At 56.0% G+C, this 24,606-nt stretch overlaps 1 protein-coding gene across 1 annotated transcript; it reads left to right on the plus strand.

Annotated features, from left to right (window-relative positions):
- The first annotated feature begins 5,238 nt into the window (after window positions 1-5,238).
- On the plus strand, window positions 5,239-23,109 carry PTPN7 (protein tyrosine phosphatase non-receptor type 7). The gene is made up of 10 exons (XM_038379987.2): window positions 5,239-5,403; window positions 9,267-9,501; window positions 10,294-10,477; window positions 11,198-11,282; window positions 11,633-11,709; window positions 16,691-16,828; window positions 18,382-18,492; window positions 19,520-19,677; window positions 20,752-20,865; window positions 22,464-23,109. Exons 2-10 carry the CDS (start codon window positions 9,371-9,373, stop codon window positions 22,555-22,557), a joined length of 1,092 nt encoding a protein of 363 aa, XP_038235915.1. The 5' UTR covers window positions 5,239-5,403; window positions 9,267-9,370; the 3' UTR covers window positions 22,558-23,109.
- Window positions 23,110-24,606: the final 1,497 nt, after the last annotated feature.

Below are 24,606 nucleotides of genomic sequence, written 5' to 3' on the forward strand. Positions count from 1 at the left end.
ATCACTGGAGGTTTTTAAGACCAGGTTGGTCTTAAACACCTGTCAGGGCTGGTTTAGGTTACTTGATCCTGCCTTAGTGCAGAGGGCTGGACTTGATGATCTCTCAAGGTTCCTTCCAACCCCGTCTGTCTTTAAATTCTGTGTTTGTAGAGTGCCTCACACAAGGGAGCTCTGGCCCATAGCTAGGCCTCCGAGGCACTACTGTAATGCATCTAATAAATAATAACGATACTCCTTTTTAGATACAACCTACCATTTTGCTTGCTTTTGTCACTCCCTGTGGACATAATGACACCCAGAGCTTTCTCCTGAGCTGTTACAGCTCATGTAGAAGCCAGCAGTGTGTGGTGTAGTTCAAATTGTTCCTGTCAATGATCATTATCTACATTTGCAAGTGTCTACAGGAGATTGCAACTGGTTGTGTGCTGGCCAATCACCTTGCATTGGTAGGGCTTCCTGGAGTTCCTCTGTCTTGAATAACTCAGAGAGATAAAGTGGGTGAGGTAATATCTTTTATTGGACCAACTTATAATGGTGACAGTGACAATATTTGGAGCTAGCCAGAGCTCTTCCTTAGGTCTGGGAAAGGTACTCAGTGCACGGCTAAACACAAGAACAAACAGATAATTTAGCATACATAGTTAGCACATGTTCTAAGGGAACATTCAAGGTGAAGTGGCCCATTAGCATCTCTGCAGCATTGGACAAAAAGGGGAGTTAATGGGTTACAGATTGTTGTAATAAGTCATAAATCCAGTGTCCTTATTAAGACCAAGATTTTTAGGGTCTAGCAAAGTTATGAATTTCAACTCCCAGGCTTGGCTTTTGAAAGTGTTGTGCAGGTTTCCTTTGAGGACGAGGACTGAGAGGTCAGCTATGGACCAATCGCTTTGTGAAAAGTGTTCACCCACAGGTGTAGGGTTGGCGGTATCCCTGGAAGTTTCATCACATGACATAATCTTTAATTAAAGATTGATCTTTAATTCCTGGAAACTCCAGGATAATCCTGGAGGGTGGGCAACCCTAACCAGGTGACAGGGTGTTTTTGTCTTTTACCATTTTCCAGTGTGAGTTCATTCGAGAGCGAAGTGATTGTTCAGTTTCACCCACATAGTTGTTATTGGGGCATTTAATGCAAAGGATGGGTGGATGCATATGGAGATTGATGGGATGTGTCTGGGAATGGATGACTGGATGGATAGATCTGGGGTTGGATGGGACATGTCTGGGGATGGATGGGTGGGTGGATGCATATGGAGATGGATGGGATGTGTCTGGGGATGGATTGGATGTGTCTGGGGATGGATGGGTGGGTGGATGCGCATGGAGATGGATGGGAGGTGTCTGGGGATGGGTGGGTGGGAGCACATGGAGATGGATGGGAGGTGTCTGGGGATGGATGGGTGGGTGGATGCATATGGAGATGGATGGGATGTGTCTGGGAATGGAGGGGAATAGGGATGGGGATGCGGACGAAGGGGCGGGTAAATATATTTGTTCATCCACCCAGTGACTCTCTCACGTTGAATGCCTCAGGTTGCATTTGGTCACGTACGTGAGGCCAGTGTGGGGGCTAGTTGTAGCCTGGGCTGCAATGCCAGCAGCCTGTAGGTGACGCTCCGCTCTGCTTTTCTGCTTCAGCCCCGTTGCATGGAGAGGTGTCCTTGCTTTCCCAGCACCTGGCTGAGCTCAGGAGATGCATGGGAGTGAGCTGGCAGAGGCTCAATCCAGAGAAGCTGGGGATAATTGAGGGAGGCGCCCACAGATCATTTCTGCCCTTGACTGGGTTTTCACTGGTGCTCAGCACTAGTGTGGTTCCCTGGGCTGGGAGCGTCCATGGTAGCCAGAGAGCCAGAGGTTAGCTCACTGTCACCTCACCTAAAGAAAAACAAATGCAGCTCTAGCCCGCACTGTTGTAAAGAAAACGTTCTGGGTGTGATTCGGTGCAGTGGTGTTTTACTGATAGGGGCCTGAAGCTCAGAACAGGGGTGGACTACTCCATATATCTCACTGGGGTGTTGACTCTGAACCCTAACAAAGGTTGTGTAAATAGCCACATTGTTAACTATTTTCCTGCTGCTCATGTTAGCAACCATTCTGAGTTTTGTGCGGGGTTTAGCATTGGGGTGGGGTTTGCCCTTCTCTTCCCCCACCCCATCTCCATTAGCCATGACTCTGTGATTCCTACAGTGGATTGCTCTCGTGACCGCCACATGGAGCTTTCCCTGAAGCCCACAGCTGGTGCAGAAGGGAGCAGGCTGCTTGGCCAGGGGTCATCCATGGACCTGCCCATGCTTCCTCTTCAGCTCTGGCTGAAAGTCAAGAGCTTGAAACTGATGTGCAAAGCCCTGTATGATTTCAGTCCTGGCTGCCGGGGAGACCCACTTCTTCCACTAGTGATGACTGGAATCAGCTGATGCCCTCCTGCTGGCCAAGCCTGGGCAGGAACAGCGGGAGCTGCAGATGGGGCTGTTCCACTGGAGACCCTTGGCTCTAGGATCACGTCCTTCCTTAGTCCAACTGCACCCGACCTATCAGCCTGGCCAGGCCATCTCTCTGCTCAGCACTTGGCCGGGGTGATGGAGCTCTGTTCCCAGCACACATCTGCACTGGGTTAATAGTACTTCCTGGCTTGTGCATTTTGCAGGGTTCATCCCAGCTCCCAGGATCAATGGAGACGGGAATCTTTGTAAAGCTGTGAGAGGAACGAATATATAACCCCCTGCCCAGGCCTTCCATGCACGCACTCCCACTATGAGCCCAGTGATATGGGTAGCCACATGGGGGGAGAGGGGCTGAGCCACGTGGGAGATCACCACCACAGCTGATCCCGGAAGCAAACTGCGGAGAAGGTGCAGAAGGGGGTGTCTGGGATCCCTGAGGTGACTGCTGGCCAGAGCACCCCTGCTGAGGCACACGGGGAGCCGGCCTCCCCGGGAGAAAGGGCCCAGAGCCAGGAAGCGTTCCTGCAGAGCATGGCCCAAGCACCTCAAAGGTGAGGAGCAGGGCCCCGAGGCAAATGTTCGGGCACAGCAAGGTGGGGGCGGAAGAGAGGAAGGAAGCGAGCAGCGAAGTGTGTCTCTCGAGAGCCTGGGCCATGACAAACAGGAAGAGCTGGAGGGGCTGGGCCAGGAAGAGAAGAAGGATGTGCACAGGGCTGGTGGGAGAGGACCCACGGCAGGGGAGTCCAGGCTTGTCTACACCAAGGGGAGGCCAGCGGCACGGCTACAGTGCCACAGCTATGCCAGCGTAGCCCTGTAACGCAGCCGATAGCCCGCAGGGGTAGCTCCGTCGGTAGGAGCTCCTGCATCTCCCCGAGCGGCAGAAGCTTTCTCCCATTGACCTAGGCGCACCTACCCCGGGGGCTAGGTCGGCAGAGCTCTGTCCTCAATTCACCCCCCAGCCATGGCCATCTCCACGGGAAGCCTAGGAGGTCACAGACAGGAGGGGGAATGGTGGCTACTGCCTGGCCGAGGGAGAACGGCTCTCCTGACGGTGAAGCTCTGACAGCCTCTGGGTTAGAGAGGCTGGGGACAGAGGAGTCGGGGGGAGGGGGGCTGTGCTGTGGGGACCAGGCAGGGCCAGGGCTCCTGGAGCAAGCCTCCAGCGGGGAAGCCCCAGGGCCTGCGTCTCATGCTGTGCTTAATTTGTGCCAGGGCTTGCTCGGGCTGAGCCCTGGTACCTCTGGGCCTGGCAGTTCATGGCCCCGGCACCTCTGGGCCTGGCAGTTCATGGCCCCGGCGCCTCTGGGCCCGGCAGGTCAGAGCCCCGGCGCCTCTGGGCCTAGTGCATCAGTTATGAATGTAAAAAAATTGCTTGAGCCCCAGCACCTCTCATTGGAAGTTAAGCACTGATCTCATGGGAGTTCTCCTCCCCTCCCTGTTTAATGGCCAGTGGCCTCCGGATATGGCCTAGGGATGACTTCCTGCCTGGCTGGGGGGTGGCATGCCATTGGAGGGAAGCACTGTGAGATCTGACACTGGCCAAAGGGGCGGAGAAGGGGGCAAACCTGGCAGTCCAAGGGGATTCCAGTGCCACCCCTCCTGGGTCAGGGACCGCAAGGGGCTCATTCTCGTGGAGAAGCAGCACGGTCAAGGGGCTGAAGAGGGGGTTCTTGGGGCGGCCATTAAGAGGGCAGGGGAGGGGAGAGGAGTGGGAGCTGGCAGGAGGGTTTCCGTGGAGGCAGAATTGGAAGAGGGTCCGGGGGGCTGTGAACACGACTGGGGATTCAGAGCTGGGAGGAGACAGAAAGTTCCTGGTTAGAGGGAAGATGTGTGACAAGGAGGGGATGAGGCTGGGCTCGAGCGATCTCCTCACCCCAGACCACTGTTCCCTCTAAGCTGTGCGTGTGCACACAGATCCTAAACCCCGCGCACACTGTGAAACACCGCACGCACAAAAATTTGCACAGAAGCACAACAATTTGCACAGAAGAAATTTTTCATGCACACAGCATGTCAAAAATTAGAGGGAACATTGCCCCATACCCGGGCGCCGGGCTTGGAGACATTTCGCCGCCGTGTTTGGCCTGGGCAGGCCGGGCGCTGATGGAACTGGGCACTCGGGAATCCTCCTCAAGGAATGCAAAGACCCTCGCTGGCTGCAGACTCTCCCTGGGGGCAGGAGAGCAGTGCCTGGAGCGGGGGCACAGCACGTTCCCCCTTTTCCCCCCGGAACTGATGGCGATGGGCAGAACTCAACGAGAGTCAGAGGCAGGTGGGGAAGGGGGATCCCCTGCAGACCAGGCTGGGGAGAACTGGCTGAAATCAGCCCTGCGGGGACTCTGGAGCACAGTGGGGGGTTGTGTAGGGCCAGACAGATCATCGTGCAGGTATTGACCAGGTGAACCCCCCTCCCACCCATCAGGGAGGGGACAGTGCCACAGCATGGGGAGCAGGAAACTTCTTTAGACCCAAAGTCTTTCTGCTTATTGCCCATGCTCCCTGCCTCACGCCCCCTTGGGGATCCCTACCCGTTTGTTCTGTTGCCCAGGCCGGCCACAGCTGCAGCGAGTCTGTTGGGGCGGCCATGTGCTGGTGCACCCCCATGCTGGGCAGGATGATGGCCCCCCGTGGGCCAGCCCCGCTGCCCCCTGCGCTCTGGCAACACGTCCTGCCCTGGCAGGGCCTGGGCCTGGCCCCACCTGAGCCCTGTGGGGAGGAGTGGGGATGTGCCTGCCTAGCAGAGGCCGGATGGAGCGGGGCTGCGGAGCGTGTGGCCGGTATGCGCGTGGGCGGCAGGCAGGGTGGGGGGAGAAGCGGGGAGAGGAAGCTGCAGAAGCAACAGAGTCTCCTCGATAAGCAGTTTCCTGAACACTTTCAAACCCTGGCACCCGACCCACTCGTGCTCCACTCGCAGCCCTAGCGCTGAGGAGCCACAGAGCCGGCCCACTCGGGACCCCAGGTGAGCGATCCTGGATTCGCCTGCGGAGATGGGGCAGCCAGGGCCCCGAGCTGGGGATGGGTGGCAGCAGGTCCCAGGCACCTCTGGGCTGCAGCTGTGTGCGGAGATGATGTGTGGGGCGGGTCTGCGCCTTGGTGGCTTCCCGGGGAGCAGGGCAGCACAGATACCATGGGGATGGGCACAGGATTAGGATCTGGACTGCAGCGCCAGGCGGAGGCTATGGTGGGGCCTGTCCCGACATGGTGCCCGGGTTCGCCGTGCCTGGCACCGGCCGGGTGCTCCTAGCTCAGTGTGTCTGGAGATGGCTGAGGGGCTACGTTGGCATTAGGAGGCTGGTGCCCTTTACCCAGTGATCACACTCCAAGGCTGGACTCCTCTGGGGGCACCCACCCTGGCCTGCCAGTGGGGTTCCTCACACAGGCTTTGGCGTGAGGAGTGGGGAAGGCAGGAGTGACTGGGATGCCAGAACTCAGCCCCTCCCTCTCTTAGCCAAAACAGGTGCACCTGGGGTATGTCCCACAGGGGAACTCCTCCTGTCTCCCTGGGGCCGTTCTGCCAGGCATGGACCCCCTGGCATGGGGCCAGGTATAAACCTGGCGGGGCTGGGTTCCACATTCCTCCACAGCATGGTGAGCCACCCTGGCCCCCTCCACAACAGATGGGTCCCAGCCATAGCCCCATGAGGCCTGGGCACTGTTAGGATCTGGGTTCGGCTTGGGGCATGGTCCCCAGCTGTCCATGTGCAGTGCCTCATCCCCACACTTTGGGACACAGCCTGCTCCAAACCCCATCCCTCTGGGCTGTCCTGCCCTCTAGGCCCTCTTGCTGTGGGGAGGTGCCAAGACCTAGTCCTGCCAGCCTGGCCTTGACTTCGTCTTTAATGCCAAGAGCGGGGTGCCCAGGGGAGAGGCTCATAGTGAGGCCTGGACACGGTGGGTCAGATCTAGGCTAGCTTGCTAGTTATTCTGAAACTGGCTCCAAAGGAGGATCTGTGCCCTTGAAGAGGCTTTGCCCAGGCCCAGCTGAGTGGGGCCCTCTGGACACCCCCCGTGTCAGGACCCCCTGGCATGGGACCAGGTATAAAGCCAGGAGGAGCTGCAGGACCCATGGGTATTGGATGGAGAAGGAGAAATATAGACCCCCCCCCACCTCTGATCCTAGCTCCCCAACCTCTGTTCCAGACTCCATCTCTCTCCCTCCCCATTCCCCATTGCTGGCTCCTCAGTATTTTGGATCACGTGAGGTTGATAGGCAGCCCCCAGCCTTGGGCTGGCTAGTCCTGAACCCAGCAGATTGGGGAGGTAGCAGAGCGACACGTTCTTGTCTGCACAGGAGAGCTGCACCAGGCTAGCTTAGGGCTCTCTCCAACCAGGTTAGTTTAACCCCTGTGTGGACACTCAGATTTCAGGCTAAAAGCAGCGGCTTGCAGTTTGGCTTCAACAGCTTCCCACTCGGCAGAACCTACATTGACCTAAGCCTAGTTAAAGTGGAATAAGCCCATCCACACAGCCTAGTGCACCGCTCTAACAAAACCAGCCTAAAATCTGATTTAAGTCCAGCTGGTGCAGCTTTCCCTTAGTCAGGGCCCGAGAGCATGCGCCAGAGCCCACTTCATTCGCTCCATCAAAATGGTGGAAAGAAGGAAGGTTGTCCACATGAGAACGTCACTCTGGTTTCATGCAAGTTTCCTCTCTCGCTCCCCTTAGGGGAAGCCTGGAGTGTCTCTTTTGGGGCCACAGAAGTTACTCCACTGACACCTTAATTATAGGTTTTGGAGTGATAGCCGTGTTAGTCTGCATCAGCAAAAAGCCCACAAAAGCATATGCCCAAATAAATTCGTTAGTTTCTAAGGTGCCACAAGGACTCCTGGTTGTTTTTGCTTAATTATAGGTGTAGCTTTAGAGCCAATAGTGAAACCTGTGTCAAAGACTGCGCAGATGCTCAAATGTTGGGTTTCCACTAGGCTGATTTAAGTCTAGCTTAGGTCAGCTGCACGCAGCCTTAATCTAAACCCAAACAACCTGCTTTTAAACTGAAATTGGAGCCCACACAGGGGATTGCATTAGCTGAAGTGTCTTGGTTTAAAAGCCAATCTGTGATTTTGTCCACACACACAAATGTCCCGCTGTCGTTCTCCCTGGCTAATGAAAGAATGGGGGCAGCTGTGCCGGTACAAAGGGGTTTGTCCTGGTGTAAAGGGGTTTCCACCGGGATTGCTTATTCCATACAAGAAGGGGAATAAGGCGCCTTTATCCCAGTGTAATGCTGTCTGGTGCGATCGGTGTAGCTAACAAATCCCTCCCAACATAGTCGACATGGCTATACCAGCGTAAAACCTGGGTTCAGAGAAGGCCTGAGTTAAACCAGTGCAATTTCCCAGGCACCATGGCAAGGAAGCAGGGGAGGATCCATCTCCTTGACCCTTTCCAGTCTGCTGGCACGTTCCCACTCCCTGCCCGCTTTCCCTGCATTTGGCCTCTGGCGCCAGCCCCCCTAAGTCTCAACCCTCCCAGAAGCTGGGCAGCAGGGGTGAGCCCGGGCCCTCCAAGGCTGGACCCTCCGCAGCCAGCGGCCATGCCAGTTGCACCCCGCTGCCCCAGCCAATCAGCCTCGGTGGCCTGCTGTCTTGCTCAACTGCATGGTTAAGCCAGCTTCCTCCAACAGTTGGTGTGGGGGCAGTGGCGGGGAGAGGGCGGAGGATCTCTCTGAGCCGGTGCCCTCTCTCCTCAGAGCTCCTGTGTCAGCACGGAGGATGGATCCCCGTGGCACTGGAGAGCCTGGCCCATACAGCCGTGCTGCCCGAGGCAGATAAGCAGCACCAGCCCTGCCCATTGCTCAGATAGCAGAGTGCCAGGTTGCTCCCGCTGCTTGCTTAGAGCCTTATTCCTCCCCATTGTCTTTACCCCTCTTCCCCCCCACACCCCAGTCCGTTCCTACCCCTCTATCCTTCTCCTTCCCCTCCCTCCTGATGGCAGGAGGCAGGGAAGCTGGCACTGCCACTGGCTCCTGCTAGCATAGTCCCCCTGCAGCTTCACAGAGAGCCCCGATCCCTGGCTGGAGTCACTCATTCAGCTCTGTTGGCCTGGCTGGAGCGACTGCGACTTACCCCAGCGGAGGAGCTGGCCTGGTGGGGGCGTGGGGTGGAGAGGTCACTAGGCTAGTAATACAAAGGGGCAGACAAATCATTGCCAGAAGCTGAGCGGGGGAGTGTGGGACTAGCCCGAGCCGTGAGCGACTGCAGAGGGAGGGGGGAAGGCCTGGCCGTAGGAAGGGGCAGGGGTCTGTGAGGGGATATGGCCGTGCAGCACTGGGGAGTGATGGCGTAGGGCAGTGAGGAGTGTCACTCTCTGGCTAGCTCTGGGGCAGGGTTTGGGGATGGTAGGTGGGGGCAGGAGCGACGCATGGCTCCGCCTGGAGGGGCAACTATAAGCGGCATCGGGAGCATCGGGGCGGAAAGGCTGCTGCGCCACCTTGCGGAAGCTCTGACCCCGGGGGCGGAGGCTGCAGCGGGGCCATGCCGGCACCGTGCCCCCCAGGTCAGAGGCTGCAGCTGGGCTGTGCTGGCACCATGTGCACCCTATGCTCTGGGGGCTACAGATCTGCTCTAGCAGGAACCAGCCAAAGGACTTAGGCCAGAGTTTTCAGCTGAGTTTGGGGCCTGTTCCTGGGAGTCCAGCTCCACCCCCTGGGCCTGATTGCCAGGAGCGCTGTGGGCTGAGATGCTCTGCTCTGTGGACTGGGCTGACGCTGGGCCACTTGCCCGCTGGCTATCCAGGCTGCACGGGCCGGCCCCAGAGAGGAGCAGGGAGCCTTGCTGCACCCCTGCTGGCAGCTGAGCGGGTGCCGTGCTTTGTGTTTTCCAGACGCCTTTCCCCCCATGGCTCATTGATCCGCTCTGAGCCTTGGCCTGCCGGGATCTGTTTGCACCCTCTGCGCCTCAGGGTGAGGGCTCTGCTGCTGGCACAGCATGGTCCAGGACTGCGTGGCATGCTCTGGAGTTCATAGTGCCAGTCTGCCAGGCCGGGCAGCCCGGGGAGCGATGGACAAGGTCGGCATGCCCGGCCCATCTGCTAAGAAACATGTACGGCTGCAGGAGAGGTGAGCAGCAGCCAGGCACCGATGGGCCTTCCGGGCCATGCCCGGGGCAGGGGGCTCTGAGCACTGCACAGCACACAGGTTGTCAGCAGGCAGCCTCGGGGACAGAGGGAGCCTCTTGCTGCTCTGAGCCGCCAGCCGGCCCCGAGGGAGAAAGGCCCTGGATTTAGCCCCTAGTCAGGCCTAGGGACCCCCAACAAATGCATCCCAGCTGGGCTCAGGATGGGGAGAGAAGTGGCATCCCTGGGGATCCAACGCCCAAGCCCCAGGGCTGCGGGGCGCTGGTGTCAGCCTGCAGGAGGGGTGGGGCGCTGCTGTCTGCACCTGCCACGGCTCCTGTGTGGCTGTGGTTTGTGCCCGTTTTATACCCAAAGCAACAGCAGCCTGGCTCTTATGTGCAGGTGCCCAGTCAGCTGCTAGGGGGCTGCGGAGCCTGGAGCAGGAGCTGCTGGGGGCCAGTAGGGCTGGGGGCTGCTCCAGGCTGGGTTACAGGTGAATTGCCTGACTCTAATCCAGGGCCTTGGAGAGTCACACGTGGGTCCCAGATGGTGGTAAGATGCTCCTCCCGCCCCCTGCCCCACAGCCTGGGCAGCACCTCCCCTCACATATCCTTGGGGACCCCTGCTCTGCCCCCATGGCATCCTCCCATTAGAGCCCCATAGCCCCGCTTGGCACAGTGTCCTCTGCAGAGCTCTGCCCACCGCAAACGGGCACCCCCATCCCTGTTGACTCAGCCTGGGGGCCAGGTGTGCAGGGGGCCACAGCTTCATCTTGACAAGCCATTCTGCCTTGCAGGAGAGGCTCCAATGTGTCTCTGGTGCTGGACATGAGCTCGCTGGCGACTGTGGAGCCAATCCGCTCTGTCTGCACCCCCCGGGACATCACACTGCGGTTCCTCAGGACGTCCAGCCACGTCCTGACCAGCGTGGAGCTGCAGCAGCGAGCCAGAAACCTGGCACAGCTGCAGGAGGAGTTCTCGGTGAGATGCTGGCGCCACCCTTCGCCCGCCCCTCCCAGTCTCATCAGGGTGCCCCCCTGCCCACGGTCAGGCTGCTCCCCTCCCACCAGCCCTCCTGAGGGCACACCCATCAGCCTGGTGTTCAGTACCCACACAGGGGAGGGCACTAGTTCTACCCTGCCCGGGGCCGGGAGTGACTGGGCATCCCTGCCTTTGCAGAATGATCTACGGGACTGAGCATGGGGTTCTCCAGGGCATGGCCATCACCAGCTTCCTGGCAGCCTCAGCAGAGTGGGCCATGCTGGCAGAGCGGCTCTCCTACCCCACGGAAGCAGGGCAATAGGAGGGAAGCAGGCACAGTGCTCTCCTCAGCTGTGAATCTGGATCATTAGTATGTGCAGGAAGCGTTCTCTGCCCCCTGGGGTATTTGTCTCTGCTCTTATTACCTGCCCATGCCATGCAGGTTGTGCCAGAGGTCTCCATCCCTGGGGCAGTGGGAGCAGGCATGGTGCCCAAGGCTTATGCTCAGGTGCCCCGGGCATTGGCTAGGAAGGGCCCTTCGGTAGCCTGGTCAGGAACGAACTCTGCCAACAAGCCCTTCTCAGGAGGGGCCGGAAAACGGGTCCCACCAGAACCCAGTCCTGTGGGCAGTTTCCTGGGGGCAGCAGGTGTCTCTCCAAGCCTGGCCCAGCCAGACCAGGGGCGAAGGGATTTCAGCCGCCATCTCCTTCCCCTTCGCAGAAAATCCCCCCCAACTTTGTCAACCCAGAGGAGCTGGACATCCCCGGACGGGCCTCCAAGGACAGATACAGAACCATCCTCCCTAGTACGTGCTTCTCCCTCCCGCTGTGTGTGTGTGGGTAAGCTAGAGCCCAGGGGCGTCCGGAGAAGGTTCTGCTTGGGAGTGCATGTCCTGAGACAGTGGGGGGTGCACCCTAAAGAGCATCCTCTGGGTTTCAGCCCAGCTGCCCCCCGTTTCTCCTGGACACCCGACGAGCGATGTTCAGCCCATAGTCACTGAGCTCTGTGCATACCTGCGGGTTCCTCAAAGGATTTTGCCCCTTGGCGTGAGGGCTTGGGACTGAGCGTGTTTGCAAGGGAGGGGAGGCCGGGCCGAGGTCAGTACCGCCCTGTGGGCTCCACCGCTCTGGGGCTAATCCCGGCTCTGTCTCCTAGATCCCCACAGCCGCGTCTGCCTCCGGAGAGCCAGCAGCCAGGAGGAGCAGGATTACATCAATGCCAACTACATCCAGGTGAGTGGTCTGCCCATGCTGAGACCCGCAGAGCCACAGGAGCCGGAGCGCTCCATGCACCCACAACTCCGGGGCTGGGAACCCAGCTGATCTGATCTGCAGGGCTGGGCTAGGAGACCTGGCGGAGCATTTAGGCGGGCAGGACATGGTGTCCCCTGAGTCAGTTTGGAGCTGCGTGCCAGGGGCTGTTGGCTGCCGGCAGTGAAACCTCTGCTGGGTTCTTTGCATCCACTGTCACACAGCGGCAGACCTGGGGCTAGAGCTGCAGCCATTTCACTCCTGTTCCTTCCAGCGTCCTGCCCCAGCTGGCTCACCCCAATCCCTGCTGCAAGGCGATGCACAGGGCCCTTTGCTGTAGATCACCAGGGTGAAGAGACCAGCCCCCAGGCCAGTGCCACATGGTCCGTGGGATCACACATGCACCTCGCAGCAGACCCTGAGCCAGCTGCACGGCCTCCAGACGGCTACAGGCAGCCAGCCAGAGTCTGCCTGCAGGGCTGCCAACTCTCGCGACATTCGAGGCGTCAGAAAGCCCCAGCTCCCGGGAGCCTGGGATTGTGTGGCAATTTCAGTGTTCACTTAAAAACACTTCCTAGCTTCCGTGGTTGCAGAGCAGAGCTAGAAAAGGTGACCCTATTGGCTGCTAACCCAGGAGGGGAGCCAAAGAACCTGCCCTGTGCCTGCTGTTTTCCTCTGCAAGCCAGTCTCATGGGGTTGGGCACCTGACTCGTGATTTTTAGATGACAGGGGCTGGTGATGTTGGATCCCGGGAGGAGTGAACAGGGCCCTGCCCCTGTCCCATGGGGACACTATAACACGGAGCAGTCGGCTGCCCTGAGTCTACAAAGGCACACGGGCTTAGCCTGACACTGCTTCCTCACTCTGGCTCACAGCAGCCTATGCCCCAAAGAGGTAGCGTGAGGTAATGGATAGAACAGTGGACTGGCACTCAGGAGACCCTGGATTCTATTCCAGGCTGTGCTGCTGGGGTTAGTCGCTCTGGGTTAGGTTCACAAAGGGATTTAGGCACCTAAGTCCAACATTCAGGTGCTGTTGCTGCCTAACCTTGTAGGCCCAGGCTTCCCCCAGGTGACACAGGCATGACTCTGTCCTGATGCTGCAAGAAGCTCAGAGCACTGAGACAGACTCTCAAGCGAAGCATTCCTCTGCCTAGCTTGCCAGCAGGGCTCCATCCCACCCCAGCTCTCCCACATCCCAGGAGAGGGCCCCATCTACCAGGCTTTTACCTACAGTAGGGTGGAGGGAGGCTCTCTCTTTGCGGTTGGGCAGGAAAGGGCTGGCCTGGATGCCTGGCTCGGGGCTGAGACTTCCCCTGGGTGGCAGGCACCTAGGAGTTAAGGCATTGCAATGCACCTTTGTGAAGCTAACCTTCCCCTGGCTCTGTGCCTCAGTTTCCCCATTTGTAAAATGGAGATCATGGTACTGACCTCCTTTGTAAAGTGCTTTGAGATTTGCTGATGATAAGTGCAAGAGAAGAGCTGTGTATTATTATTAATGGGGGAATCCCAGCTCTTTTGAGGTGGTGACCTCTTGGTGGTGGTCTCTGGCATGGTCTGGCCTGCTCCAGGAATGAGGTGGGGAATCTCCATTGGGTGTGGGGGAAGGACTCAGAGAAGTGGGTGTCAAGTAGGAATTCTTTTATTCCACCTGTTTGATCTAGCCCAGCTAGGCAGTGACTGATGTGCTCATTGGCCTGAGTGACATGAGTTGATGGGTCTCCACCCACTTCCCTGGGATTAGATCCCCAGAACTACCAGCTAAGCCAATGCTATTGGTGTCAGCGATAGGATCCGGGAAGTAGGGAGGTGTGTTTGCTGGCTGGGAGCAATGACTCTCTCTAGAACTCTGCTCCCAAAGGGAGGTTCAGCAGACGGAGTTTCCTACCCGACAGACACACAGCACATTACTGTACCCTGGGGAACATAAACGGGGAAAACACGTCAGAACTTTACAGGAGGAAACACTAATGCAGATACACCCTCTGTGCAGTGCGATTTCATACTGATTTGGTGGCTGTGCCCTCTGGTGGTCAGAGGAGGTTTTACACCCTCCTCACACCAGCGTCGACAGGGTTGTGAAACATTTTCCATAGGAGCCAACATTTGAAAGCAACGAACAGAGATTTATGGGGTGGGGTGGGGGGAATAAGGGTCAGTTTGTGATCTCCACTGAAACACACCAGGATCCGTTAACTTGGGGGGCCAAGAGAGAGGAGGGTAAAGGTTTAATTAGCATCTCCACGAGGTGAGTGCTCAGTTCACAGCAGCCCCAACCCCACACAGAGCACTTCAGGAACTCATCCCTTGGGTGAATCTGAATGGATTTGCTACCGAGTGAGAGAGAAATCGGAATAATAACACTTAGCAGGTCTCCTCTTCCCCGAGCTTCACAAATACTAATTCAGCGTCATCACCCGTGTGAGCCAGATGGGTAAACTGAGGCACAGAACAGTTAGGTGACGTGCCCAAGGTCATAGAGCACATCAGTGCCAGAGTCGAGCTTAGTTTAGAGGACTCCTGACTCCCAGTCTTGTGGTTAGGCCACAGGCACCAAGCCTGAGTCTCTTGTAAGGTTGCAAGCCTCATTGATGCAGCTGTCTGAACACAGGCAGCAGCTGCTAAGGCCTCAAAAGGCGTTTGATGGGGCAGACCCATGGCCTGCCAGACAGAGAGTTGGCTGCGTTTATGTCAGACCTTGACCCAGCGTAACGCTGCATTGCCATGTGAAAATGCATCACGTCACAGGTAGTACATAGTGGTCATGCCATCCGAGTGTGAGATCACTGCCCTGCCCATATATGGGTGCACATACACACACTGCCCTTGTGCATACCCTTCTCTTGCACACTTACACATATTTCCATATCTGGATTCTGCGTACACACACTCCCCTTGTGTGCACACACACACATTTCCATATCTGATTTCGGTGTTTCACAAAACCCACTGTACATCATTTCAGCTTATACCACTATATAAAAATAGCTGTAACATAGCAGGGAACTGGCTAAGTTGTCTCATATTGGAATATCTGGCAGGGCATGATCTATTTTAAAGATCTCTCCAACACATTTGATGACACATCAACCCCCACATGAAAATGAGCCTATTTCCAGATGAGATTTCATGGTGAAAACTCTTTCTGCAGCAAGTAACTGGTGGGGATAAGAACTCACCTTGGCCAGACCCCCAAGACCTTTGCTGTGTGTCTCCTGTGAGCTGCCAACCTCTGTCCCCTAAAGGATGAATTCTCTACACTTCTCTGACAGAACAGCACCCTGCAATTCAGCACTGTCAGCGGGTCAGAAAGGGCAAATCCTAGCAGAGAACCCCTCACCCTAGCCGGCAGCTGTGAGGGCGAGAGGCCGTGGATGGACATAGGTCCTAGGGGTAGTAAATCTGGGGCAGAGTCTCTTTTGCAGCTTGCATCCCCATCAGGCAGAGGTGCTGAGTGCACACAGTGGCATCCAGGAACTGTGGGTGCTCAGCGTCTCTGAAAAGTGAACCTGGGGTCCCCGAAATGGAAATCCTCAAACCTGCTGCAGGCCCAGGTCACACCGGGAAACTGCGGTAATGTCAGGGCTGGATCCAACATCTCTCCTGGGCCTTCTGCACCATGCCAAGTGTCCTCTGCAGCCCCTTAGCCTACAGCAAAGAGAGCCCCTTACCCTGCTCACTACCAGCATCTCCCTGCTCCCAAAGCTCAGGGTCCAATGACATAGCTCACAGCTTGCTGAGTGCACTAAAGACCTTCCGCAGCCAGCGCCTGGCACTGCACATTCTTCTCGCTGGGATGTGAGGAAAAGGCAGCTTCCTCCCCTGCCTCAGCCAGTGTTCAGTCTAGCTCGGGGGCAGTGCAGTCCAGTGGGTAGAGCACTGACCTTGGTCTCAGGAGATCTGGGTTTTATTCCTTGGTTTGCTGGGTGACCTTGGGCAAATCTCAATGTTTCCCTTTTCCCACCTGAGATGTCAGGATCATGACTCTCATTTCCTATCAGACCTGAAGCTGAGAAGAATGAGGGATTATTATTGGTGGGGCATCTTCCAAGTGCTCCTCAGGCCTCTGTCCCATGTGACCTCTGCTAGCCCAGTGTGTTGGGCTGCTGTGCTCACTCCTGTGTGAAGCCCCACTGCACTATTAATATTGCTAACTTATGAACTATTGAATGCCCTGTGATGGGGGCCAGGTTCTAGTGTGGAGGTGCAGAGCTATTTGACCGACTCACTCTGGCAGCCAGATCAGGGAAGTCTCAGTGAAGGATTTTTAAAGTCTGGAAATGTCTCTAAAACAAAACAAGGCTAAGGGGAGGGATGGGGGGTCCTGCGGGGAGAGCCCCAGAACACAATCAGCTCATCAGGAGTTCATCCTAAAATAAAGGGAGGGGACAGGCACAAGCCATTTGCTTCTATCATCATCATGATCATTCTTCCCGCACTATCAGATGCATAAGGCAGAGGTCAAACAGTGCCAGTCATCCCTCGCCGGGGCTCCTTTATACAGGTCTTCTATACGTAATAATGCAGCTTCAGTCATTGTCATGCTACAGAGTGTGCCTTAGGTGAGCCCCTCCATCTCTTGCTGTGGGTGCCCAAGCCTAATATTGGGCATTCTTAAAAGACACCCCAAATATGTCCCTCTCTTTGCCTTACAACTTACACTGTTGTAGGTAGCTGTGCCTATTCAAGAACCTCCTCGTTGCTTATTCTCTCCGTCCATTGGACTTTGCAGACCCCATGCAGACGCCTGCGTTGCAAGCTGTTCAGGTTGCATTCGATGGACTTATGATTTTGCCAGCTCTCTGCTCCAATGCTTAAGTTATCATGATTAGCAAAACTATCAATCTTCCATATCAACCACAATCCCCTGTGGTTTATGGGCAGAGAGACAGAGAGATTCCTGGCTGTTGTCCCTGCCAATGCAGCTCGTACCTAGCCCTCTCTCCCCTCTCTGTCCCTCCTAGGGCTATGCAGGGCACGCACGAGAGTACATCGCCACGCAGGGACCCATGCTGAACACGGTGGTGGATTTCTGGCAGATGGTGTGGCAGGAAGGCGTGCCGCTTATCGTCATGATCACCAAGCTCAAGGAAGGCAAAGAGGTACGGTCCGTGCTGGCTTCGCCACTGCTGGCTGTACGGTATCCAAGGGAGATGGGTGGCATTTAGCCATAGCCCAGAGCCGGTGGCAGTGGGGGCTACAGCTAATGCCTGACATGGGAGACCGTACACAGAATGAGGACGAATCAAAACGGCTGCGAAATTGGAGCTTTTCACACACGGGGCCTGACTATCCTCTCACGTACACCAGCTGTACACTGGAATAACACCTTTGGCCCCAGTGGGTCACTCCTGATTTACACTGGGGTGAGTGAGAGGGGAATCAGGCCCAGTGGGGTTACTCCTGATTTACACTGGGGTGAGTGAGAGGGGAATCAGGCCCAGTGGGGTTACTCCTGATTTACACCGGGATGAGTGAGAGGGGAATCAGGCCCAGTGGGGTTACTCCTCATTTACACTGGGGTGAGAGAGAGGGGAATCAGGCCCAGTGGGGTTACTCCTGATTTACACTGGGGTGAGTGAGGGGGGATTGGGCCGAGAGGGGTTACTCCTGGGTCACACCAGGGTAAGTGGCGGGGGGGGACTTGAGCCCAGTGGGGTTACTCCTGGCTCACACTGGAGTAAGTGGGGGGGGACTTGGGCCCAGTGGGATTACTCCTGGCTCACACTGGGGTAAGTGGCGGGGGACTTGGGCCCAGTGGGGTTACTCCTGACTCAACTGGGGTAAGTGGGGGGGGACTTGGGCCCAGTGGGGTTACTCCTGATTCACACTGGGGTAAGTGGGGGGGATTTGGGCCCTGTGACCGTACACTTTGAGCTGCACTTACCAACCCTACCCTGCATCCCCGGTCACGCAGGCTCTCCGCAAAGGGCTCTCTGGGAACCTGGCTTGCTCGTGAGCTAGTGGGATAAGGAGGCTTAGGGCAGCTGGCGGGAGAGGGAGCAGGGCTGGCAGCAAGCTGAGCCACGAGCATTCCCCGGGCCTGGCTCTGGCAAGACTCTTAGCCAGCCCCAAGGATGAAGTGGATGGCACAGCCATGGTCTGAGGCAGCTGGCACCATGAATGCCGACTAGGGGACAGTGGCCTGTTCGCCCCAGCTGGCCCTGGGTCCTGGCTGGTTCTGCTGATTCCAGCACCTTGGCCCTGTTCCGGCCGAACCAGTCTAGACGCCATCCAGCCGTCTCGCCAACTTCTGCCCCTGCCCCACTCCAGCCGCTGCTGCTGATTTCCAGGTGTCCTCTGCCTCCCTGCCCTGCGGCTTCTCTCCCAGCCAGTGCCTCGTTGGGCAGGAGGTGGGATGCCACAGGCGTGGCCGCCTGGGGGGAGCACTGCCAGGCAGGGGGGACCCTGCACAGAGGCTGCTGCTGGGCCTGACACCGACGAGGTCGGGGGAGCCCGAGTTAAGGGCAGGAAGGAACACGCAGGAGGCTGGAAGATGGGGGAAGGGATGGCAATATGACCCTGTTCATCACGTGTCCCTATGCTCAGCACTGCCCCCTGCTGCCCCCGTGAGCCATGGTGCCAGCCACGATCAGCCCCTTAGCGGGTACCCTTGGCCCCTCCCTCACCGTGAATCCCTGCCTTCCACTTCCAGAAATGCGTCCATTACTGGCCTGAAAAGGAAGCCACCTATGGCCCGTTCACCATCCGCCTTCAGGGGGTGAGCGAGTGTGCAGAGTACACAGTCCGGGATCTCACCCTCCAGGTGAGTCGGAGCCCCCCGAGCCCAAGACGGAGGGGGGAATGGGGAGTGCGGCAGTGGGGATCTGGGGATTGAGCAGCAGTGACATATGTAATGTATAAGTGGGTAAAAGAATCTGTCCCAGAAGGGATGGGGAGGGGTTTTGAGGGGGTTTCTTCTCTCCCTGTCTGGAGAAGGAGTTCACCAGCAGAGCTCCTCTTTGGCCTTAATTCCCAGCCCAGCACCAGCCCTCTCCCCACAAGCGGCCAGAGTTAAGGGGAGAACTCCGGATCCCCAGCCCCTACCCACTCCCTGTTCTCAGTGACGCTGGTGCAATCCACGGTTTCACCACTGAATCAAATGGAATTGGTGTAAATCTGGAGTCAGTGGAGTGAGTCCAGATTTACCCTGGTGTAATGGAGAGGAGAGTTTGGGCCATAGCACTTTGGGGTTGAATTTCCTTTGGCAAGTGCATAGCCTGTCAGGGCAGAGGGATGGGGGCAGGGGCTGAGGATCCCGCCAGGTGAAGCCTCAGGAAAGACATGCCTGTCTGCATTGTTAGCGATGTCCCCATTAGCTCTGACCACTGGTTCTGCCATAGTCAGACCTTGCTGTCCTTAACTCCAGTGTCTGGGTCCCTGTCTTTGGGAACAGGAGTCCACCGGGTCTGGAAGGGCAGTGTTCACGCTGTATCCGTCCGCATGCCACTGAGATCAAGAACTTAGAGTCAAAGAGGGATTGGACATTTACAGGGCTAGCAAGACTATCCAGTGTGTGAGTTAATGCAGACAAAGAGTTTTGGAACTGAGAGAAACCCTGGTGCCCAGGGCTTCATCCAGGCTCTAGCTATTAGAGATCAGGAGGAGAACTTCATGGGGGCAGGTTATCCCACATCTGTCTGCTCTGGGGTTCTTGCCCCTTCCTCTGAAGCAGCAGTTGCTGGCCACTATCGGAGCCTGGACACTGGCCCGGATGGGCCTGGGGTCTGACCCAGCCTGGCCAGGCCATGTTCTTATGTTCTTGTTTCTCTTTCACTCGGATGGCTGGGAAGCTCGAAGGTGAATGTCGCCCAGTGAAGCATGTCTTCTTCCCCTCCTGGCCCGACCAGCAGGCCCCCGAGTCAGCCAAGCCCCTGCTGCACCTAGTGTCAGAGGTGGAGCAGATCCTGCAGGCTGCAGCCAGCATGGGCCCCGTGGTCGTTCACTGCAGGTGAGAGCTTTCCCTGAACCCCAGGGGGGGAGGAGGGGTGTGGAGTCTGCTTCCGCCTGAATGAACAGTGGCGAGGGAAGCTTTGGCCACCCGGCCGAGCCACTTGTAGGGGAGGAGCATGTGGCAGGAACATGCCCTCTTTCCCATTGCTCTTGTTGCTGCACCCGTGGTTGTGAACGTTGGTTGGGAGTCTCTTCTGCTCCCTTCAGTTCTGGGTGCAGCAGGTTGGCTTCACGGCAGGACTCTTGGAACCGAGACACATGCAATGGGCTGAGAACCATGAGCTATCCTGGTGGGTTTCCCCATGGATCCCTCCCTAGGCGAGTGACCTCCCCGCAGAGCTTCCACGCCCACTCACTGACTCACCACATTACTGCCAAGCGAATCTTGGGCCGGTGGAAGATGACATGCTGCCAGCCCTGGAGAATGAGGTTCTCGTCACCCCCAGAAGAAAGACAGACTAGGCTGTGGCGACTTCCCTGAAGGCTCTGGAAGAAAGGGGTGGAAGCCTGTCCAGCCTAGGCTGTCTCTCTTTTGGGGGTGACGAGAACCTTTGGCCCTTCAAGCTCCATGGCCAATTCATCAGCTGGCCTCTCTGGGTGGGAGGATGGCCTGGGAATTGGGAGACGCAGGTCTGAGTCCTGGTTCTGCTACAGACTCCCGGTGTGGCCTTGGGTCAGTCACTTTAGCTCAGTGCCTAACTTCCGTTGACATCAATGGAAATCTGGGCCAGAGCCTCCCTGTGTCTCGGTTCCCCACCAGTACCTTGAGGGTAAAAGTACTGCCCTGCCTCCCAGGAGTCTAAGATTGTGAGGGGCTCAAATACTGCAGTGATGGGGGGCCCTAGACCTAAGCAAGACAGGTTGCTGATTCTGGAGACAAGGGACCCAGCTGTGATGTTGACAAAAGCAAGGACCAAAAGCTGACCAGGCAGCTGATCAATCCACAGACATGACAGACCCGGGTCAGGAGGGAGCTGGAGACAAAAGGGTTTGTGCGCCATCCATTGAGCTTTCCAGTGTCCCATATCATCCACCCAGCTTCAGTTTGATCTGCCTTCTGTGTCCCATTCAGTGCAGGGATTGGTCGGACAGGCTGCTTTATTGCTACCAGGATTGGATGCCAACAGCTGAAGGCCAAAGGAGAGGTGGATATCCTGGGGATAGTGTGCCAGCTCCGCATAGACAGGTACGTACAGAGTGACAGCAAGGGGCCCGGGCCACCTAAGCAATGGGGCAGAGCTGGGAGGAAGCGCCTGGTGTCCCAAAGTACTTGGGAGCTAGCTCTAGATGTAGAGAAGCAGGTGCAGATGGGGGGATTGCCCTTGCATTAAGGGGGTCGGTGAGAGAAGCAGAAAAGGATTCAGAGCAGGGAAGTGGGATGGGATGGTTTTATACAAACACTGCAGGATAACAGGAAGAGAACTCCAACGAAATGATGCTCTCCCTCTTGCACAGTGAAGCTGTCTTTGGATCAGCTGCCCTGCCAGCCAGGAAGGAAGCGACGGGTTTAAAAACAGATCGATTCATTCCAGTCGGTATCTCGCCGGGTCCTGCCAGTGGCAAGCCTGGTCTCCTCAAATGAAAACCACTTTCCATAGACTTTCCTACTGAGGTAGCCAGACCCAATGTCATTGGGACCACATTACTGGCCAGGTTTTTAAAAGAACCCAGCACCCTTTGGGGTATCAAAATATCTGGCCAGATTTGCAGAACAACCCGCTGGGGTATATAGAAAACCTGACTCCAACTGTGAGCACAGAGCAAAAACTCAACCAAACTGCCTTTCCTGCATTAAGCAGGATGTTCCACTAATGGATCTGACCTGCCTCTAGCCATATAATCATCATCAAAGCACCGGGAATTGTCTCCAAAGCACAGCCCCGGACGTGTCAACAGATCCTTGGCATTTCACCCCATCCACCTGGGCATTCTAAACATGGGACAGCCTCTATGAGACAGAGCTCAGGGCAGCCCTTGCCACCTGGCCAGACAAGAAGCTATTTGGGCTCCCACAGTCAGGGACAATGGACCTTAGGGACTTCAAGGTGCGAGGTTGTCGTCGAGTGACTGCTTTAGAGCTCCACAAAGAGATTTTCACTTATTTACACAAAACCGAAGAAGATTCCCTTTCAGAAGGGTCTAGTGCAATCCCTTTCACCATCCTCTCAGGTCTTGTCCATTGGGAGGGCCCCACGTCCCTTGCCGGCTTTCCCAGGACACACTGTATCCAGGGACAGCCAAGACTCAGTCTGCTCTAGGTCCCCGCAACTTGAATGAATTTCGCTTGAATTCTGACTTGCTGCACTCCACCACCCAGCCTGGAAGGTCTGATCATTATGGTCCAGTTCTAGGTATCAAGGGTTTAAGGCTGTGGGTTTATTTTTCATGTGGCTGCCAAACAGAGCATTCAGATCCCATGTCTGAACACTGCTGTCTGCACTTAGATGCTGAAAAGCAGCATTTACTTGTTCCAGTAAGAATCTAGGGCCAGATACTGAGCCCGGTTACAGCAGGGGGATCTTGACTTCAGTGGAGTTACTCCACATTTGTACCAATGGAAAATCAGCAGAATCTGTCCTTTAATCCGGGCTGAGAACCGCCTGCTAAGGCTTCCAAATCCCCAATGCTGCTTAGAGGTCAGCAAGGTCGCGTTTCACTGTTGTTATTTGGGAATAGCAGGCAGGGCTGGAATGCCCACGCAGCTGAGAGTTCTCCAAGGAATTAATTGATCAGGTGGCTGCAGTTTAATTAGATCTTACAACTGACCATCTTTTCTTCTTCCAGAGGTGGAATGATTCAGACCAGTGAACAGTACCAATTCCTCCATCACACGCTGGCTGTGTATGCGTCGCAGCTCCCTGAGACGACAGGCCCATAATAATCCCAGCTGTCTGCTGGGCTCTGACTTGCCCCGGGGCGCTCTGAAGTCTCCAGCGTCTGAGCCAACAGTAGAGCTACCAGGAGAGGGCTCCAGCTAGCCCTGGCTCCTTTCTGCTTACATCATGCCACCATGGCAGCATGGGAGGAACTGTGGCACCCTTGAACGGCCGCCCTGAATCACGCTAGTTAACTCACGGCATCTTGTAATTGGGGTAATTAATTAGAGCTGCTTAGAAGCACCCCAACAAACAGCAATGCATTGCTAGCACAGGTTGGGTTGTGGGCAGGTTTGAACAATGAGAGAGCTCCCAGCGGGTTTGTGTTGGTGCCATTTGCTATGAGCGTGAGGCCAATTTCACTGATGGAAAAGGGCTTTTGCTTTCTAAACCTGTGGCATTCTAGCCCCGAATCGACCAGCAAACTGTGCTGAGGAACTGGATATACACTAGGAGCTGGAGCATGGTTTGCATTTGAACCCTCCAACCAGTTACATCAAGTGCACTGGAGCTGGTTACATTACATTGCAAATAAATAGCACCCTTGATTCCTTTGTGAGTAAACATTGATTCACAGGAGTGACTTCACTCTTTGGAACGGCCTAGCGAGTTGATGTGAACAAATATGAGTGCCAGGTCCTTGCTAATGGCTCACTTTGACTATTTACTGTTCACAGTGTGTGGCTGGTCACCTAGGTGACCTGCTGACAGAGGAGGTGGGAGTGAGCATTGCTGAGCTCACCTGGCCTCTGCTTCATGGTTTGAACCTGGGGAATTTGCAGCAAGGTACTAGGGAAATGGATGCCATGTAGTAGGAGAGCCAGAAAGGAAGGGATTCACCAATATAGTGCTTGGGCACTCAAGTGATCTTTCACCACCTCCCTTGCTAATTCCCGTAGGCAAGGGACTGTGCAGGTTCCTGCCAGAGACTCCCCACTCCCATGGGATGCCCCAGGTCTTTTGCAGAGTGCCTTCCACACCCCCACATTGCCGCACCTGTGGCGGTGTTCATCTCAGGGGGCCTGCCGGAGAGTTTACGCCAGGAGAGAAGCAACTTGGGGCATGCTCCTGGGGACACAGGTCCTGACCCAGACCAAACTGTCAGAGACTAAAACTTGATGCCTGTTCAGCGGCTGATGTGAAATCAGGTGGGGAGTCTCCCTCCACAGTCCAAAACCACAAGCGTGACTGGCACTGATTGGCTCCCGCACTGACAGTCTGAAAAGAGGCTCCAAGAAGTGAATGGCTGTGGAGATCAAACTCCCTTCTCATCTCTAGAGGTCGCCTGTGGACAGGGGTAGGTACACTGGAAGATTGCCCTGCTGCTGCCCATGCTGTACCTGCCCTGGGAATAAGCAGATCTCCAACGCCCTGGGCTGTCAAAACAGCATTTTTAATTGTTTGCATGGCACACAGCACACTGGGGTTCTAGTCCATGACTAGGGAGCCTCGGTGCTACCGTAATACACCTAATAATGTACAGTGCCTAGCACAATGGGGTCTTCAGTTGGTGAAAGAGACAAGCTTTCAAGCTTCTTCTGGTCACAGACCTGACAAAGAGCTCTGTGTGGCTCCAGAGCTTGTCTTTTTCTTTCACCAGCAGAAGTTGGTCCAATAAAAGATATTAGCTCACCCGCCTTGTCTCCCTGATATAATATTATGTCAATTTCTCGGTTTTTATCACCATGTCCTTGGAGGCAGAGAGGAGTAGAAACCATATCATTTCTTTGTAAATAGCTTTTGAACAAAAGAGAGAGGCAGCCAGTCATTTCAGCCCCAGAGAGGATAGTCAGCCATTTGAGCCTCTCTGTTTAAACGGCTCTGTGTAGCTATTAAAATCGAAAGTGCCATCAGCGCTGTTGGGTCTGGGTTATTTCCTATCCTGTAGCAGGCTACACCTCACACAGAGTGGATATTGTCATGTGGACTGTTGCAAGAGATGGCAATTGTCTGTAACTGTTGTTATGGACTAAGAAGAAGTGTCGGGCTGATCTGTGATCTAAGTCAATACCAGAAGTTGGATGGTGAATTTAAATGGTTTCTTCTGTGTG

Source organism: Dermochelys coriacea, chromosome 21 (genome assembly GCF_009764565.3).
Source record: "Dermochelys coriacea isolate rDerCor1 chromosome 21, rDerCor1.pri.v4, whole genome shotgun sequence".
NCBI classification, from domain to species: Eukaryota; Metazoa; Chordata; order Testudines; family Dermochelyidae; genus Dermochelys; species Dermochelys coriacea.